The 19748-nt window shown below is 42.5% G+C and overlaps 2 protein-coding genes and 1 long non-coding RNA gene across 20 annotated transcripts in view; 2 read left to right on the top strand and 1 right to left on the bottom strand.

Moving 5' to 3' along the window:
- SPINDOC (spindlin interactor and repressor of chromatin binding) overlaps nt 1-19748 on the top strand; it is a 207207-nt gene that overhangs the window by 72647 nt on the left and 114812 nt on the right. The window lies entirely within an intron of this gene.
- Nucleotides 1-19748, top strand: part of RTN3 (reticulon 3) — an 88421-nt gene that overhangs the window by 14452 nt on the left and 54221 nt on the right. For 10 of the 18 annotated variants that reach the window (XR_013403612.1, XR_013403611.1, XM_077962480.1 and 7 more), the window contains exon 2: nt 7832-7888. The exons of 7 other annotated variants lie outside the window; for them this stretch is intronic. Coding sequence is in view for 9 of the 11 variants with exons in the window: in XM_077962480.1 (XP_077818606.1) it covers nt 7832-7888 (57 nt within the window). In the remaining 2 variants the exon portion in view is untranslated. Of the gene's footprint in view, nt 1-7831; nt 7889-14425; nt 14436-19748 lie in introns of all 18 variants that reach the window. One more of the 18 variants, XM_077962472.1, reaches the window with a different exon arrangement.
- Nucleotides 5676-11615, bottom strand: LOC144334169 (uncharacterized). The gene is made up of 3 exons (XR_013403673.1): nt 11011-11615; nt 8430-9197; nt 5676-5728 (listed from the first exon to the last, which is right to left on the bottom strand). It is a non-coding gene; the product is annotated as an uncharacterized LOC144334169 (long non-coding RNA).

The raw sequence follows: 19748 nt of genomic DNA, 5'->3' as shown, positions 1-19748 counted from the left end.
ACATCTGACAAACTCAAATTGAGGGACATTCTGTAAAATATCTTGACCAGAGTACTTATTAAAACTGTCAAGAGAAGTCTGTGAAGCTGACAGTCCAGAAGAGGCTAAGGAAACATGATGACAAAATGTGATATGGTATCCTGTATCCTGGATAGGATCTTGGGAAGAGAAAAGGGGCGTTAGGGAAAAATTAAAGGGGATCAAGAAAGAAGGACAGAGTGAGACCTTCCTTCTCTAAAAAATAATAAATAGTAAAATTACCTTTGTAATATTCTTTTTTATTATTAGAATACAGTGAACATCTCTTAGTGTCAATAAATTATCATCTACAACCCAATTGTTAATGACTATTATCCCATTGTTTGGATATACCAAACTTAATCAGTCTACTTATTAGACCTTTGTTAAGTTTCCTTTAAAAAAAAAAACAACTATTTTAAATAATATTGTGATGAGGCTGGGCTCAGTGGCTCACGCCTGTAATCCTAGCACTTTGGGAGGCTTAGGTGGACAGATCTCGAGGTCAGGAGCAACATAGTGAAACCCCATCTCTACTAAAGATACAAAAATTAGCTGGGTGTGGTGGCGCACGCCTGTAATCCCAGCTACTCAGGAGGCTGAGGCAGGAGAATCACTTGAACCTGGGAGGTGGAGGTTGCAGTGAGCCAAGATCACGCCACTGCACTCCACCCTGGGCGACAGAACAAGACTCTGTCTCAAAAGAAAAAAAAAAAAAAAGGGCCGGGCGCGGTGGCTCAAGCCTGTAATCCCAGCACTTTGGGAGGCCGAGACGGGCGGATCACGAGGTCAGGAGATCGAGACCATCCTGGCTAACACGGTGAAACCCCGTCTCTACTAAGAAATACAAAAAACTAGCCGGGCGAGGTGGCGGGCGCCTGTAGTCCCAGCTACTCGGGAGGCTGAGGCCGGAGAATGGCGTGAACCCGGGAGGCGGAGCTTGCAGTGAGCCGAGATGCGGCCACTGCACTCCAGCCTGGGCTACAGAGCGAGACTCCGTCTCAAAAAAAAAAAAAAAAAAAAAGAATATTGTGATGAAGCCAGGTGTGGTGGCTCATGCCTGTAATCCCAGCACTTGGGAGGCTAAGGTAGGAGGATGGCTTGAGCCCAGGAGTTCAAGACCAGTTTGGACAACATAGTGGGATCCTGTCACTTTTTTTTTTTTTTTTTTTTTTTTGAGACAGAGTCTAGCTGTAGCACACAGGTTAGAGTACAGTGGTGCAATCTTGGCTTACTGCAACCTCCACCTCCTGGGTTCAAGCAGTTCTCCTGCCTCAGCCTCCCGAGTAGCTGGGATTACAGGTGCCCGCCTCCACACCCATCTAATTTTGTATTTTTAGTAGTGACAGGGTTTCACTATGTTGGCCAGGCTGGTCTCGAACTCAGATGGTCCAGCCTCCTTAGCTTCCCAAAGTGCTAGGATTACAGGCTTGAGCCACCGTGCCTGGCCCCTGTTGCTTTTTTTTTTTTTTTTTTTTTTGAGAGAGAATCTCGCTCTGTCACCCAGGCTGGAGTGCAGTGGTGCGATCTTTGGCTCACTGCAAGCTCCGCCTTCCAGGTTCACGCCATTCTCCTGCCTCAGCCTCCCGAGTAGCTGGGACTGCAGGAGCCCGCCACCACGCCCGGCTAATTTTTTGTATTTTTAATAGAGATGGAGTTTCACCGTGTTAGCCAGGATGGTTTCAATCTCTTGACTTTGTGATCTGCCCGCCTCGGTCTCCCAAAGTGCTGGGATTGCAGGTGTCAGCCACCACACCTGGCCCCCTGTTGCTATTTTTAAGAAAATTTTAAAAATACAGCCAAGCCCGGTGGCTCACGCCTGTAATCCCAGAACTTTGGGAGGCCGAGGCAGGCGGATCACAAGGTCAGGAGATCGAGATCATCCTGGCTAACATGGTGAAACCTCATCTCTATAAAAATACAAAAAATTAGCAGGGCGTGGTGGTGGGCGCCTGTAGTCCCAGCTACTCGGGAGGCTGAGGCACAAGGATGGCGTGAACCCGGGAGGCAGAGGTTGCAGTGAGCCGAGATCCAGGCACTGCACTCCAGCCTGGGCGACTGGGGAGACTACATCTCAAAAAAATAATAATAATAAAAATAAAAATAATATTATGATGAATAATCTTATAGCCACATATTTGTACAAATGACTGGTTATTTATTGAAATTAGATTTTCAGCAGGTCCACTTATGCTACTTTTTTTTTTTTTTTTTTTTTTGAGATAGAGCCTCCCTCTGTCACCCAGGCTGGGGTGCGGTGGTTCCATCTCAGCTCGCTGCAACCTCCACCTCCTGGATTCAAGCAATTCTCTTGCCTCAGCCTCCCAAGTCAAGTAGCTGGGATGTGTGCCACCATGCCCGGCTAATTATTATTATTGTTATTTTTTTTTATTTTTATTTTTTTGAGACAAAGTCTCATTCTTATCCCCCAGGCTGGAGTGCGATGGTGCGATCTCCGCTCACTGCGACGTCCGCCTCCCAGATTCAAGCGATTTCCTGCCTTGGCCCCGAGTAGCTGGGATTATAGGCACCTGCCACCATGCCCGGCTAATTTGTGTATTTTTAGTGGAGATGGGGTTTCACCATGTTGGCCAGGCTGTTCTTGAACTCCTTACCTCAGGTGATCCGCCTGCCTCAGCCTTCCACAGTGCTGGGATCACAGGCGAGAGCTGCCGCACTGGCCCACTTGTGGTTTTTCAATCCCGTATCTTCTAGCAATTTTGTGGGCTTTGTTCCAGAAAAAAATTGTTTCTTTTTTATGTATTTTCAGATTTTTTTCTTCTGTTGGCTCCTTTCTGTCTCTCTGTAAATACACTTGTCATTTTCATTTCTAAAAAACTTTCCCTCAACATTGCCTCTCCCTCTAGCTGCTGCTCAGTTTTTAGTTCTTCCCTTTATCAGCCATATTTCCCATACTTTTTGTTTTCAGTGTTTTTTAAACTTACCTTCACTCCTCAGTCTTCATTGTCTGTCCCCTCCCCCTCTACCACTCTCATTTTACTCATCAATGCCAAATTAATTTCTGTGACCCTTTTCATAGTTTTTTTTTTTTTTTTCTTTAAGACAGTATCTCACTCTGTTGCCCAGGTGCCGTGGCTCAATCTCAGCTCACTGCAGTCTCCGCCTCCTGGGCTCAAGTGATCCTTTCAGCTCAGTCCCCCAAGTAGCTGGGACGGCAGGAGCAAGCCAGCATGCCTGGTTAATTTTTGTAATTTTTTAGAGATGGGATTTCACCATGTTGCCCAGGCTGGTCTCAAACTCCTGAGGTCAAGCCATCCACCTGCTTCGGCCTCCTCCCAAAGTGCTGGGATTACAGGCATCAGCTACTGTACCTGATCGTTTTTCATAGTCTTAGCCATTCAGTGGCTTTGATTCTTGACCTTTCTCTAAAGCATTCTCCAAATGGCACCATTTTTTCCTTTATTGACTCCTTTCTGTTTTCTTCACTGGTCCTTCTTTCTTGTTCCCCTTTAAATATACATATTTTAAATTTTCTCTTCATGCCATCTGGTAAGGTCAAGTGGGCAATCTCAGCATTCCTGGGAAACTTAACATGATCTAAGATCACTGGGGGACCATTGACTCCAGATACTGTCTTGTACCTGAGGCAAGCCTGAGAGAGGTTGTTCCGACTGACTGCCAGCACCTGCTCCTAAGCTCCTACCGTTGGCCCCTTTAAATATTGAGATATCTCAAGATTCTTTTGTAAAACTTCTGTATTTCTTCCTGGATGGAGGTATTAACTGCAGTGGTGTCAGTTCTCACCCAAATGTTAATCCCAGATACTTATCTACAGCATTTACCTCTCTCCTGAGTGTGTCCCTGTTATTGAACTGCCTGTTCAACAACTGACACTTACATATGCCTTAGGCAAAATTTTTTTATATTGAAAGTTAATAATATAAGGGATTCCTGGCCAGGTGCAGTGGCTCACGCCTGTGATCCGAACACTTTGGGAGGCCGAGGCAGGCAGGTCACTTTAGGTCAGGAGTTTGAGACCAGTCTGGCCAACCTGGTGAAACCCGTCTCTACTAAAAATACAAAAATTAGCCGTGTGGGGTGGCGTGCGCCTGTAATCCCAGCTACTCGGGAGGCTGAGGCATGAGAATCACTTGAACCTGGGAGGCAGAGGTTGCACTGAGCCAAAATCATACCACTGTACTCCAACCTAGGCGACAGAGCTGAGACTCTTTGTCAAAAAAAAAAAAAAAGAAGATTCCTTCTGTGTTCCCAACCATGGCATTTCATTTAGTCCCTCAGTGATCTTTTACTTCTCCAGTCTTCAACATCCAGGCAGATGGTCTCAAGACCTGTGTTCTGTCTTGTCAGCAGTCCTCTCATTCCCATCCTCACTGCCTTAGTGCGAGCCCTCATCTCTTGCCAAGATTATGCGGTAGCTTTTCAGTTCAGTCCATGCTGTACCCTGCTGCCGGAGTTCTTTCTAAAACGTGATATTGTCACACCCTTACCTAAAAACCTTTAGTGATTCCTTATTACACAAAGGATATAATCCAGATTACATGGCATTTAAAGCCATTTGGAATCTGGCCAGTTGTTCCTTCTCCCCAGAATGCCTTTCCCTTCCTTGTTCACCTCATGAACTTAAATCTTTAAGACCAAGCTTACCACCTCTTCCGAAACATTCTTAATTTACTACAGTGGCTGTCTCTGCTGCATTCCCACAACTCATACAGTTTTACTGGTGCATATTTGCTTTTCAGCTACTTGTGGGCACCATATTACCAATACTAACACAGGTCCTGGACTTAGCTACTTAATGAAAATGATTTCATTAATGGCATTTGAGGGTTAAGATCATTCTGGGGTTCAGTTCCCTGTGACACAAATACAGAGTATGAATACAATGTGGTTTTGTAAGTTAGAAACCTCATGGAATATTGTTCCAACCATTACCAGTTATCTGTGTTCTGCATCTGCATAACAATTTGCATGTTGAAATTTTCCATTAGGAGGGAGTGTTAGGTGAAGGTGAAAAGGCAAACAGCTGGCATGTTCATAGGATCTTTTTTGGCATTGGGCTTGAAGCATTTGGTTTTTCAGGTTTGTTGGGATTTAAACTCATCATTGGCAGAGATTTAATGTTGATAGTAAATGCATGTAGACATGGATCCATCCGGAAACATAGAGATAGGAAAACATGCTTCTTTTTTTTTTTTTTGAGGTAAGGTCTCACTCTGTTGCCCAGGCTGGAGTGCAGTGGTGTGATCACAGTTCACTGCAGCCTCAGCTTCCTGGCCTCAAATAATTCTCTCACCTCAGCCTTCCAAGTAGCTGGGACTACAGGCGCATGCCACCACACCCAGCTAATTTTTTTTTTTTTTTTTAACTTTTGTGGAGACAGGATGTCACCTTGTTGCCCTGGCTGGTCTTGATCTCCTGGGCGCAAGCTGTCCACCGGCCTCAGCCCCCCAAAGTGCCGGGATTACAGAGAGCCACCTCGCCTGGCCTGTTTCCCCGCCCCCATCCTTTTTTTTTTTTTTTTTTTTTTTTTTTTTTTTTTTTAGACAGGGTCTCACTTTGTCACCCAGGCTGGAGGGCAGTGGCATGATTTCAGCTCACTGCAACCACCCTCTCCTAGGCTCAAATGGTCCTTCCACCTCAGCCTCCTGAGAAGTAAAGGATTAATTGAAATTTGTTACTTTTTTTTTTTTTTTTTTTTTTGAGACGGAGTTTTGCTCTGTTGCCCAGGCTGGAGTGCAGTGGCACGATCTTGGCTCACTGCAAGCTCTGCCTCCCGGGTTCACACCATCCTCCTGCCTCAGCGTCCCGCATACCTGGGACTACAGGCACCCGCCAGCACGCCCGGCTAATTTTTTTCTATTTTTAGTAGAGATGGGGTTTCACCATGTTAGCCAGGGTGGTCTCGATCTCCTGACCTCGTGATCCGCCTGCCTCAGCCTCCCAAAGTGCTGGGATTACAGGCGTGAGCCTCCGTGCCCGGCCTGCACTTTGCTTTTTAATTCATATGTGGACTATATCTACATATACACTTAGCCCACCTTATCTCAGGTTCTACATCTGTGGATTCAACTAATTGTGGACCAAAAATATATTTTTAAAAAACAACAATAAACACAAATTTTTAAAACAATACAGTGTAACAACTATTTACATAGCATTTACGTTGTATTAGGTGTCTAAAGAATAAAGTATAAGGGACGATGTGTGTAGGTTATATGCAAATACTATGCCATTGTATACATAGGACTTGAGCATCTTCAGATTTTGGGGAGCCGGGGGGTGGTTCTAGAACCTCAAGGTATAGCTGTACCTCATTCTTTTTCATGGCAGCAAGTATGTCACAGTAACTTAAAAAAAAATAACTTTAGGGGCCATGCTAGTCTGTGTATCCTTCCAGTTTTAGTGTATATGTTGCCAAAGCAAGTGATAGGTGTAACTTTAGTCTTCTGTTGATGGTCGTTTAGAATATTCCTAATATTTTTTTTTTTTTTTTTTTTTTTTGAGACGGAGTCTCGCTGTGTCTCCCAGGCTGGAGTGCAGTGGCGTGATCTCGGCTCACTGCAAGCTCCGCCTCCCGGGTTCACGCCATTCTCCTGTCTCAGCCTCCCAAGTAGCTGAGACTACAGGCGCCCGCCACCACGCCCGGCTAGTTTTTTGTATTTTTAGTAGAGACGGGGTTTCACCATGTTAGCCAGGATAGTCTCGATCTCCTGACCTCGTGATCCACCCGCCTCGGCCTCCCAAAGTGCTGGGATTACAGGCTTGAGCCACCGCGCCCGGCCGAGTATTCCTAATATTTATAACCAGAGCTTTTATGAATATCCTCATACACATATCTTTGTGCATGTATGCAAATATGGCTGTAGGATAAATTCTTAGAAGTGTAACTGTAGAGTTAGAGAATAGTGTGCAGGGGGACTGGGAGAAGAATATGTGCTTTTTAAATTTTGATACATGTTGCTGAATTTAGAGGAGTATAATTTTCTTTTCTTTTTTTTTTTTTTTTTGAGAAGGAGTCTCACTCTGTTGCCCAGGCTGGAGTGCAGTGGCGCTATCTCGACTCATTGCAACCTCTGCCTCCCAGGTTCAAGCGATTCTCCTGCCTCAGCTTCCTGAGTAGCTGGGATTACAGGCGTGTGCTGCCACGCCTGGCTAATTTTTGTATTTTTAGTAGAGACGGGGTTTCACCATGTTGGCCAGGCTGGTTTTGAACTCCTGACCTCAGTTGATCAGCCTGCCTCAGCTTCCCAAAGTGCTGGTATTACAGATGTGAGCCACTGCACCCAGCCTAGAGGATTATAATTTTAGAAGATAGATTTCTCATGTAGTCCTGTTTTCCCCATGGATTGATTGTGAGTTTTAAAAAAAATTTAGGGTCAACTTTGCATATTTGCCAATTAGATATTTTTAAATGCTTTTATTAGTGATTTAACTCCTCAAAATGCATTCAGGAATGGTTAAAAGCAAATATTAATTAGTACTCAGATACTTATTTTCCCTTTTCTATAGAGTAAAAGAGCAGCATCATCTGTTCTTGAGGTTGTGCTTAATGTAAAATGCTAGGGATTCCTCTTTTCTTTTTTTGAAGGTGAGAATGTTTGACTAAAAAAAAATTGAATGGATTAACTTTTAGAAATGCATCTTGAAAGTAAAATAAGATTTTGCTATCAGGTGAGTGAAAACAATAATTGGAAATAAAGATTTGAGTTTTCCTCCTTGTTAAACCCAATGAAATTATGATGCTTGGCTCTTCCTCCCCATCAAAAAGAAAGTTAAAGTTAAAATTCCTGTGTGAGGTTGTCATATTCTCATGCTGTATATTTTCTTTCAGATTCCTTTGTTTCTTCCTCTTCCTCTCAGCCTGTATCTCTATTTTCGACCTCACAAGGCAAGTCTGTAATTTTTTTGTGTGCATTGGTAAAAGAAAAATGTTGAGAAAGAGGCTGTAACTGGGGATATGAGGCACAAGTCTTCTATTGCACCCAAATCTCCTAAAATAAAAACTAATTACAAGCTGGTTCTTTCTATTTAGCAGTTTCCAGTGGGTTTCCTGTAATGGTTAATAAAATAAAATGAGGCTGGGTGGACTCTGTAACATAGCATAAACTTCAGGTGTAGTTTTGAGTATTTCTTTAAAATTAAAAACTTGCCCACCAGAATTTGGAGCAGATAGAATTGTGACTCAGAGGCGAGGTGCAGTTGCTCACACCTGTAATCTCAGCGCTTCAGGAGGCAAAGGCGGGCAGATCACTTGAACTCACGAGTTTGAGACCAGCCTGGACAACATGGTGAAACCCTGTGTCTACAAAAAAATATGCAGGCATTGGTGGTGCATGCCTATAGTCCCAGCTGCTCGGGAGGCTGAGGTGGGAGGATTGCTTGAGCCCAGGAGTTGGAGGTTGCAGTAAGCGATGATCGTGCCACTGCACTCCCGCCTGAGTGACAGAGCAAAGACCCTGTGTCACCACCACCACCACCAACAGCAACAAAATTGTGGCTCAGAAAACACCCAACCCCTAGAATGCATTTAATGTATTGATTTGCAGCTATGAAACTGGTTTAGAGAGGTAGCAGATTTGGAAAAACAGTATAAAAGTATGCTTCCACTGAACTAGAAAAATACCAACCTAGCTAGGGCATTTTAATGTGAATTTATCTGAGATACGTCATAAAAGTTAGGCTAGTTCCAAATTGCCTAGGAACATTGAACAAGTCAGTTATGTGACTTTTGGCAACCAGGGCTTCTTGTCCTAGAGATTGAGATGTGGCTTTGTTTTGTTTTGTTTTTAATCTGTCAGTCTGTAGGGAAGGGAATCAGTTTGTGGAGGTAACATTGCCAAGAAGCTGAAAGAGAGGGTACTATGTGCTTCATCAATTTATACTAATAATAAAGTATTATTTCATTTGTGCTGCTGTACTAGACCCAAATACAGGTCAATTGAGAACCTTTATTTTAAAAAAGGAAAAAGTAATTAAAATCACTAGATAGATTGTGGAGTTCTGTAGCTGCAAAAGACTTTTACCTTATAAGAATAAAAACATAATGGGATTTAAAAAAAAATTAGTGAAACTTTTGCCTGGTTAAATCTGCTTCTTAGGAAACATGGTAGGGAATTTTTTTTTTTTTTTTTTTAAGACAGGGTCTCACTCTGTCACCCTGGCTGAAGTGCAATGGCACATTCATAGTTCAGTGCAGCCTCAATCTCCTGGGTTCAAGTGATCCCCCCACCTCAGCTTCCTGAGTAGCTGGGACTGTATACAGGCACATGCCACCATGCCCTGCTAATTTTTTAATTTTTATTTTGTAGAGACGTTTTTCTATGTTGCCCAGGCTGGTCTGGAACTCCTGGGCTCAACCAGTCCTTCCACCTCAGCCCTCCAAAGTGCTGGGATTATAAGCATGAGCCACCACCACATCTGACCAACAATTTGTTTATTTTAATTTAAACTGATGACATTAGAACCCCAATTCCTTTATAATGTGCCTTAATATGTGAATTTGGATATCTTGTGAGCCAAATAATGACCTCTGAAATTAACATGTTTACATTAAAAGATAGAAATTTTGTTAATATTAGAAAGTAACTCAAACATATTAAGTAGTTATGTTGTTCTTGACATTTGGAACTTGACCATATTTATATTTTTAAGGGTTTTTTTTTCCTTAGGAGAATAATTTAAGCAAATAGGTATTAAATTTATTCTACTGTGGAAGAAAAATATAGTATAAATAGAACAAATAATTATTTCCTCTCTTGTATTTCAGATCTTTAAGAATACATTCTAATCTTAAGTCACTATTTTTTTTTTCTTTTCTTTTATCTTTTTTTTTTTTTTTTTGAGATAGAGTCTTACTCTTTTGCCCAGGCTGGAGTGCAATGGTGTGATCTCAGCTCACTGCAACCTCCACCCACCAGGTTCAAGCGATTCTCTCACCTCAGCCTCCTGAGTAGCTGGGATTACAGGCATGCACCACCACACCCAGCTAATTTTTGTATTTTTAGTAGAAACGGGGTTTCACTATGTTGGCCAGGCTGGTCTCAGACTCCTGACCTCAAGTGATTCGCCTGTCTTGGCCTCCCAAAGTGCTGGCATTACAGGCATGGGGCATGTTGCCAGGCCAAGTCACTTTTTTCATATAGAAAAGGGATAGTTAGGCCGGGCGCAGTGGCTCACACCTGTAATCCTGGTACTTTGGGAGGCTGAGACGGGCGGATCACGAGGTCAGGACATCGAGACCATCCTGACTAACACGGTGAAACCCCGTCTCTACTAAAATACAAAAAAAAAAAAAAAAAAATTAGCCGGGCGTGGTGGCGGGCGCCTGTAGTCCCAGCTACTCGGGAGGCTGAGGCAGGAGAATGGCGTGAACCCGGGAGGCGGAGCTTGTAGTGAGTCGAGATCGCGCCACTGCACTCCAGCCTGGGTGACAGAGCGAGACTCCGTCTAAAAAAATAAATAAATAAAAAGAAAAGGGATAGTTGATACTCTAAACGGTGTAACAGTGTAACCCATGGCTAACATACCTAATGTATGACATGTTGAAAGAGAACTGTCATAGCTTTAAAAATTACTTTCATCCCTGGTTAACAGAAATTACATGTGCACTCAAGTAGAAGGGAGGTAAATAAAAAGGATTTAAATTAAAAATGAATGTTTAAATAGGTTTCAGTTTCACAGTGTGTATTAGAATTTGTAAGACAGCACATATACTTATTCTTACTTTTTGCTTACAAAAAATTTTTTTTGACCAGTGTAGATTGAGAATAGTGCTATTGTAAAAAGGTAATTAAGAATGCCCTATCTGGCTGGTCGCGGTGGCTCACACCTGTAATCCTAGCACTTTAGGAGGCCAAGACAGGCGGGTCACCTGACGTCAGAAGTTCAAGGCCAGCGTGGCCAACGTGGCGAAACCCCGTCTCTACTGAAAATACAAAAATTAGCCGGGTGTGGTGGTAGGCACCTATAATACCAGCTACTCGGAGGCTGAGGCAGGAGAATCACTTGAACCTGGGGGACAAAGTTTGCAATGATCCAAGATCGCGCCATTGCACTCCAGCCTGGACGAAAGAGCGAAACTCCATCTCAAAAACAATACAAAACAAAAAGAATGCCCTATCCTCGAATGGGTTTCATTTAACTTCTATTAGTAGCATTTTCTCCTGCAACAAACAAATAAACAAAACACATGATGGAAAAGTAGCCCAGTGGGGCCCTACGTCATTGGTGGTCTAGAGGTTAGTCTGTTCAGTTGTTTGAGGGAACACCTTGGCAGATGATTAGGTGTTTTCTAGGGTAGCCAAGACTGGTAGCTTCCAGTCTGCCTTAGTGAAAATAAGGGAAGAGGAAGCTGTTGATATAGTTGGTTAACTATATTAAAACCCTGGGTGGGAGATGAGGGCTGTGGGAACAGTCCACTTCCACACAGGCCTTTGAAAGTGACTACTGCCACCAGCATGCACCTTGAGTCCGTCACCGACACTAACCCAACTAATTTCTTTGGCTTCATATACCTTAGCTATCTAGCCTTAGGGAAATTGTGGCTATTTTTATATACTCCAATCATGTTAAGCAATATGTAGTAATAATAGGACTTAAAAAAAAAAAAAAATAGAGACAAGGTCTCACTAGGTTGCCTAGGCTGAACTCCTGAGCACAAGCGGCCCTCCCACCTCAGCTTCCCAAAGTGCTGGGATTACAGGCATGAGCCACCATACCTGGGCTAAATAGGACTTTTTAAGATTTAAGAATGACATGATTTTTTTTATCCTGAAATATGTATTTATCATTATTGGGTTTCAGGTAGATGCATGTATAAAAAATGTCATTAATTCAGACTGAGTAAAGGGCAGTTAAAGTTTTTTAAAGTAAATTTTGTGATATTTACTAAGTTGTAGTGCTTTGAGAATACAGCTACATAAGCTAGGAAGTTAAACTTTTGATATGAATAGATTTCTAATTAGAATGTCAATGGAGTACCCCTGAGTAGTCCTTGTGGTCTTTTGCTTATGGCTTCCTTTTTCTATGAAGCAACATTATATTTCAGCCTAATCCCTGAGAGTTTCAAAATAGTGGATTACATTTTAATGTTTTCCTGTACTTCATAAAAACATACGAAGATATTGACAGAAGTATAGATGTAGTATGTGGCTAATTTTTATTGAACTTTTACTATGCCCAGTAAACTTTAAATGAATCATCTCATTTAATCTTCATAAGCAGTTCTATGAAGGAAAGGGACTGGCTCTTTTACCAATTGAAATGACTTGAAAATGGTGAAATCACTTGCTCAAGGTAACACAGCAAGTAAGTGGTAGATGGAGGATGCCAAAGCCATGGTCATAACTGCTCTACCTGTAATAAAGATGATCAGATAAACTAGCTATATTTTAGGGTTCAGACTTCTTTTTAGAGATGGCATTTTGAAGTTAGTATTAAAATCATGACAGCAGAAGAGGTAGATACTGTTGTTTTGACCATATTATCGCTATTAGTGATATAATTTAGTATCATCTGGGGTATATGCTCCCTCCAACAAAATCAAAATCAGACTGAAATTTTGTTTTACTTTTCAAAACCTTTGATAAGAGTGGAAGCTGGAAAATACTGTTTCTTTAGAAAGCATTGGAAGAAAAGTAGGTGAAAATGAGATTGGAAAGAGAGGATCCATCCACCATGCCACATTGGAAGCACATTTGCATTAATGAACGCTTGCATTCAATTTGACTAATGCAGTAGGCATCTGGAATAGGAAGTTACAACCCTGAACTTGGGGGCAAGCATTGAGGAAAAAAATAAATTTGCCAGTTACAGCCTTTTTAAAAAAAAAACAGAACAGAAACAAAACAAAAGAAAAACATTTTTCTTTGTGTAAAAGAGACTTTTTGTTTAGGATCTAGCTTGGCTGCAGAGTGTCTGCTGGCTAACTTCCTATTTTGATGCTGTGGCTGAAAGTTGTTGATACTGTTTTGCACGAATTTGTCGTCTTGTTTTGTGAACATGAGAAAATTCAAGTGTAGGAAAACCTATGCCTGAATATTTCAAATCTCCTTCAAATGAATATGCATAGTATGGATGTGAAAAAGTAAGTTAGTGGCTACTACAGGCTGGCACCCATTGTTCACTGATGTATATAGTGATTCCATGTTATAGATATCCTTTTAGTAAAAAGTAATGAATTTCTTAGGTGAGCGGGTAATTAACAACATGGTAACTATAACCTAATTTTAAACTATTTACTCTTTTTAGGAAGAACTCTTTGATATAGGATATAACATTCCTTATTCCTTAATTATAGATCACATTTTGTTTTTAGTAATGAAGTTGTAAGTACTTGAATAGATGAGTACTAAATCTTTAAGAGACACTTTGAGGAAAAAGAGGCAGAATAAATAGTATATGAAGGATTTTCAATTCAAATGTATTTACTCATAAGTACTTTTTGTTGGTTGTTTGTTTTTTTTGTTTTTTGTTTGTTTGTTTGTTTGTTTGTTTGAGACGGAGTCTTGCTCTGTCACCCGGGCTGGAGTGCAGTGGCCGGATCTCAGCTCACTGCAAGCTCCGCCTCCCGGGTTCACGCCATTCTCCTGCCTCAGCCTCCCGAGTAGCTGGGACTACAGGCGCCCGCCACCTCGCCCGGCTAGCTTTTTGTATTTTTTAGTAGAGACGGGGTTTCACCGTGTTAGCCAGGATGGTCTCGATCTCCTGACCTTGTGATCCACCCGTCTCAGCCTCCCAAAGTGCTGGGATTACAGGCTTGAGCCACCGCGCCCGGCTTGTTTGTTTGTTTTTTAAGAGATATGGTCTCACTGTGTTTCCCAGGATGGTGTCAAACTCCTGGACTCAAGCAATCTTCCCACCTCAGCCTCCTGAGTAGCTGGGACTACAGGCGGGCACCACTGTGCCCAGTCATAGACATTGTAGTTTTTTGTTGTTGTTGTTGTTGTTTTTATCATGTTATTTTAAACTCCCCATCTTGCTCTGAAGGATAAAATACTCTGGGCATAAAAGAGAGAAATTTCTGCCTCAATTCCCATACCAGATTTTCTAGTCAGATGTGGTTTTTTCCTTCTTCCAATAAAAATGCAGAATTACTGTACTTTAGAATTAGTATATGGAAGTGTTTAGGCACGGGAAGACCACTCCTGCTGCATGCCTTGCTACTCTTAAGTTGTGCCCAGTTCAAGCCCATCTATGTGAGGAGAAGCCATGAGAGTGGCTCCTCCTGTGGGATTTTATGGGACTAGAGCTCTGAAGTATGACCCTTATCTTTCTGCCCTTTCAACACATACCAGATGTATTAAGGCTGTGGTTCTGAAACCAAGTTCGTTGCCTGGGAAACTTGTAATACAAATTCCTGAGCTCTGTCCTCTTTAGGAAGTTCTGAGGCAGTAAATCAGAGATAAACCCCGTGAAGAACTAGTAGTTGCTCTTAAGTTTGAGAGGGATTGTGAAAAATTGTGCCAAAGGCTGTCTCTGTGCTTGGTTATTAAATTGTTCAGCTGGTTGTACATTGAACTAAAATATACTTTGACCCTGCTGGTGGTAAAGATCATTTGCGAAACATTTTGTTCAGGAAAATTTACTGGCTGGGTGTGGTGGATCACTTGAGGTCAGGAGTTTGAGACAAGCCTGGTGGACATGGCAAAACCCCATCTCTGCTAAAAATACAAAAATTAGCTGGGCGTGGTGGTGTGTGCCTGTAGTCCCAGCTACTCGGGAGGCTGGGGCAGGGGAATCACTTGAACTGGGGAGGTAGAGGTTGCAGTGAGCTGAGATTAGGCCACTGCACTCCAGCCTGGTTGACAGAGTGAGACTGAGACTGTTTCAAAAAAAGGAAAAGTTATTTATCTTTCAATGTTGGCTTAGAATTTCTTATATGTTGAGTTCTCTTGTGGGGTTTTTGGTTTTGCTTTTGGGTTTTTTTGTTTTTTGTTTTTTGTTTTTTTTGAGACGGGATCTCACTCTGTTGCCCAGGCTGAATGCAGCGGGTCAATTAGGGCTCACTGCAGTCTCGACTTCCCAGGCTCAAGCGATCCTCCCACCTTACCTTCCTGAGTAGTTGGAACCACAGGCATGTGCCACCACACCAAGCTAATTAAAAAAAAAAAAAATTTTTTATATATATATATATTATTATTATTATTTTTTTTTTTTTGAGACGGAGTTTTCGTTCTTGTTGTCCAGGCTGGAGTGTGATGGCCCGATCTCGGCTCACACCCAGGTTCAAGTGATTCTCCTGCCTCAGCCTCCTGAGTAGCTGGAATTACAGGCATGTGCGACCATTCCTGGCTAATTTTGTATTTTTAGTAGAGATGGGGTTTCTCCATGTTGGTCAGGCTGTTCTCAAGCTCTCAACCTCGGGTGATCTGCCCGCCTCAGCCTCCTAAAGTGCTGGGAGTACAGTCGTGAGCCACTGCACCGGGCCCTAAAATTTTTTATAGAGAAGGGGTCTGTCTCATCATTTTGCCCAGGCTCGTCTAGCTTCTGGGCTCAAGCAGTCCTCCCACCTGAGCCTCCCAAAGTGTTGAGATTACAGGCATGAGCCGCCATGCCAGGCTGGGCTCTCAAACATCTTTATCTGCATAGAACCTAGCACAATTCTTGGGATGCCATAGGCGTTTGGTTTATATCAACATATTCAGACGTTGCATCACCCAAGATTTTGAAGTAAATAAAAGCTCTTTGAATTATTTCCCTTAATATGTGAATGGTAGAAGGGAAAGTGTCTAAAGCTCTACATGAGGATTTTCTGTATTATACCAGATGAAGGTGGTTACAATTTGCCAATATGCCTTTTCTGTCCCCTAATAAAAAGGCATGTGGTCTGGAGTCTCTATGTCAAGAGAGTTTTTTGAGAATGTGGTGTTTGGGGACGTTTATTGGGGATTTACTAAGTGGCAGATACTGCTGTGAACATATATTAACTCATTTAATCCTCGCAGCAGTTCTAAAGTTAGGTGCTTTAATTTTCCCATTTTGATGAGATTTTGATGAGATGGGATTAAGCAGTTTACTCAGGGCCACACGATTAGTAATTGTGATGAAAGGACTTCGAATTTTTTTTTTTTTTTTTTTTTTTTTTTTGAGATGGAGTCTCACACTGTTGCCTGGGCTGGAATGCAATGGCGTGATCTTGGCTCACTGCAACCTCCACCTCCTGGGTTCAAGTGATTCTCCTGCCTCAGCCTCCTGAGTAGCTGGGATTATAGGCATGCGCCACCATACTCTGCTAATTTTTTCTATTTTTAGTAGAGACAGGGTTCTCCATGTTGGTCAGGCTGGTCTCGAACTCCTGACCTCATGATCTGCCCAGTTCGGCCCCCAAAGTGCTGGGATTACAAGCGTGAGCCACCATACCTGGCTGACTTTGAATTTTTTAATAAGAATTTTTTGGCTGGGCGCGGTGGCTCACGCCTGTAATCCCAGCACTTTCTGAGAGGCCAAGGTGGGCATATCACCTGAGGTTGGGAGTTCCAAACCACCCTGACCAACATGGAGAAACCCCATCTCTACTAAAAATACAAAATTAGCTGGGCATGGTGGCACATGCCTGTAATCCCAGCTACTCCAGAGACTGAAGCAGGAGAATCGCTTGAATGCAGGAGGCGGAGGTTGCGGTGAGCCGAGATCACACCATTGCACTCCAGCCTGGGCTAAAACAGTGAAATTCCATCTCAAAAAAAAAATTTATTTGGGTCTAAAAATTTAGAATTTAGAATATGACTACCAACTTAATTTCCTAGTCTTTGTTTCAGATAATATATCTCAGTGGAGTATTTAGAGTTTAAGAAGATGAGTAATCATGCAGCTGAGTACTTGATAAGTTTGAGAACATGTTCATGATCACTGTGGGGATATGACATTTTTTACCTCTTACCGTATATTGATTCTCACCCACCCCCCTTTTTTTGAGACAAGGTCTTGCTGTGTCACCCAGGGTGGAGTGCATGGCTCACTGCAGCCTCGACCTCCTGGGCTCAAGCAGTCCTCCCACTTCAGCCTCCCAAGTAGTCAGGACCACAGGTGCATGCCACCATGCCTGGCTAATTGTTTAATTTTTTTGTAGAGATGGGGTCGCACTGTGTTGCCCAGGTGGGTCTCAAACTCCTAGGCTCAAGCCATCTCCCTACCTTGGCCTCTCAAAGTGCTAGGATTACAGGCATGAGCCACCACACCCAGCTGATTACCTTTTTAGTAAATCTACTAGATCTATGACCTTATTTGTTAATAATTAGAGTAGCACCATGTTTTTAAGTGATTAGAACTCTTGAAAATGAATATCCACATTAAATTCCGTTATAGCAAAGATCTAATTTAGAAAATGTTCATAATGAGTTTTGATGGCGATTTGTTTTGGGTAATGTTGGAAGGCTCTTGGAGTGCATGTGAAGGGATGAATCTTTGTTTTTGTTTTTTTTTTTTTTTGAGACGGAGTCTCGCTCTGTCGCCCAGGCTGGAGTGCAGTGGCCGGATCTCAGCTCACTGCAAGCTCCGCCTCCCGGGTTCACGCCATTCTCCGGCCTCAGCCTCCCGAGTAGCTGGGACTACAGGCGCCTGCCACCTCGCTCAGCTAGTTTTTTGTATTTTTTTAGTAGAGACGGGGTTTCACCGTGTTAGCCAGGATGGTCTCGATCTCCTGACCTCGTGATCCTCCCGTCTCGGCCTCCCAAAGTGCTGGGATTACAGGCTTGAGCCACCGTGCCCAGCCGGGATGAATCTTTTGAAAAAAGAAAGGTGGTAGACATTTTCTGAGACATAAAATAATCCAGATTTATTCCACCAGACAGTTTTACAGTGTTTAGTATTTTAGGAGCTAACTGCCTTCAGATTCACTGGACTATTCTGTCCTTTTGCCATGTACTGACCTGGGCAACACCAGTGACTACAAGTGCCATGCTGACCAGTTGGAAGAGTCTTTGCTTATCGGAGCTGTTCTAAAAGGCTTATTAGTTTTTGGTCTTCATTCTATTTAATGTTTTCATGCCTTTATACACTTTTTACTTCCAGCCCAATTTTTCCCATTGTCTTGGTACAGGTCAGCTCTGTCCACATTTGTTAGGGTTTCAGCTGGCCAAAAATGGTCTTTTCATTTGCTGAAATTCTAAACAAAATAATTAAAGTTAAAGCTCAGATGATGATGTTACCTTATTTTTCTACACGTGGGAAAGCTTGACTGACAATAATGATTAGCGCCTGCATCTCACAATCACTGAGAAATAAAGGCAGCACTGACCTCTGTTTACCCTCTGAGCTTGCCCCCAGAAAATAATATACACCCTAAATAGTAAGTTATAATATTTTTATTAGGGAACATTATTAGAGGTTTTTTTATATATCTAGTAACCATGTCATATTAAGTAATCTTTTTTCTTTTTCTTTTTTCCTTTTGTTTTTCTTTTTTTCTTTTCCTTTCTTTTCTTTTTTTTCTCCACTCTGTCACCCAAGCTGGAGTGCAGTGGCATGACCGTGGCTCACTGCAGCCTTGACCTCCCAAACTCAAGCAATCCTCCCACTCCAGCCTCCCAAGTGACTGGGACTACAGGCACGTGCCACCATGCACAGCTAATTTTTCTATTTTTTGTAGGGGCAGGGTCTCACCATGTTGCCCGGGCTGATTTTGACCTCTTGGACTCAAGCAGTCTTCCCTCCTCTGCCTCCCAAAGTTCTGAGATATAGGCGTGAGCCACCACACCCAGCCTAAATAATCTTTAATGTTTGAAGTCTGTCAGGCCATTATGGTGCTCAGTAGAGGACTTCTTAGTATTCTGAATATAGGACTTCTAACGTTATCTTTAGTTTTACCTAAGATTATTCTACACCTAACTTGAAGCTTTTGGAGTACTAAAAGTTCAAGAAAGTTAAGAGAAAAGCAAAACTGATAAACTGACCAGTTTGTGTCCTGCTAAAGCATAGACAGTTTTACCATGCTCTTCCCAGTGATGTGAATATTCTTTGGTTAGCATTCAATTTGGTTGCTTTCTTTTTAGTTTAATCAAGCACCATCACCACTATATCACTGTCATCATCATTTTACTTATTGATTTTGCTTATTGTCTGCCTTCCCCTCTGTGTTGTAAGCTCCATAAAGGCAAGAAATTTTTTCTGTTTTATTCACTGCTTTAAGCCCAGTTTCTAAAACAATGTCTGGCACGTGGTAGGCACTCAATAAATACCTCTTGAATTATTGCTAATTCATTTTGTAGACTTTCATCTGTAAGATGACAGATCTGAATCATCTGAAATCTCCATCTCCATAAGCTGGCTGGGCGCAGTGGGTCATGCCTGTAATCCTAGTACTTTGGGAGGCTGAGGCGAGCGGACTGCTTGAGCTCAGGTGTTCGAGACCAGCCTGGGCAGTGTGGTAAAACCACATCTTTACTAAAAATACAAAAAATTAGCCAGGTGTGGTGGTGCACGCTTGTAATCCCAGCTACTCGGGAGGCTGAGGCAGGAAAATTGCTTGAATCTGGGAGGCGGAGGTTGCAGTGAGCCGAGATTACACCATTGCACTCCATCCTGGGCGACAGAACTAGACTCTGTCTTAAAAAAGCACACAAAAAACACATTAAAAAAACATATAAGCTGAACCTTCCCTGTGGGGTGGAGTCAGTTTGACTTACCTCAGAGTTGTTTGAAGAGAGAGAGAGGTTTCCAAACAGTTTTACAATAACCGTAGTTCACTGAATGCTTTCTGGTAGAAACACTGACTAGTAGCTTCAGTAACAATGCATGGCTCAGATTGTGGA

Source organism: Macaca mulatta, chromosome 14 (assembly GCF_049350105.2).
Source record: "Macaca mulatta isolate MMU2019108-1 chromosome 14, T2T-MMU8v2.0, whole genome shotgun sequence".
Classification (NCBI taxonomy): Eukaryota; Metazoa; Chordata; class Mammalia; order Primates; family Cercopithecidae; genus Macaca; species Macaca mulatta.
The sequence above is the reverse complement of the archived record's forward strand: the minus strand, read 5'-3'. Positions and strand labels throughout refer to the sequence as shown.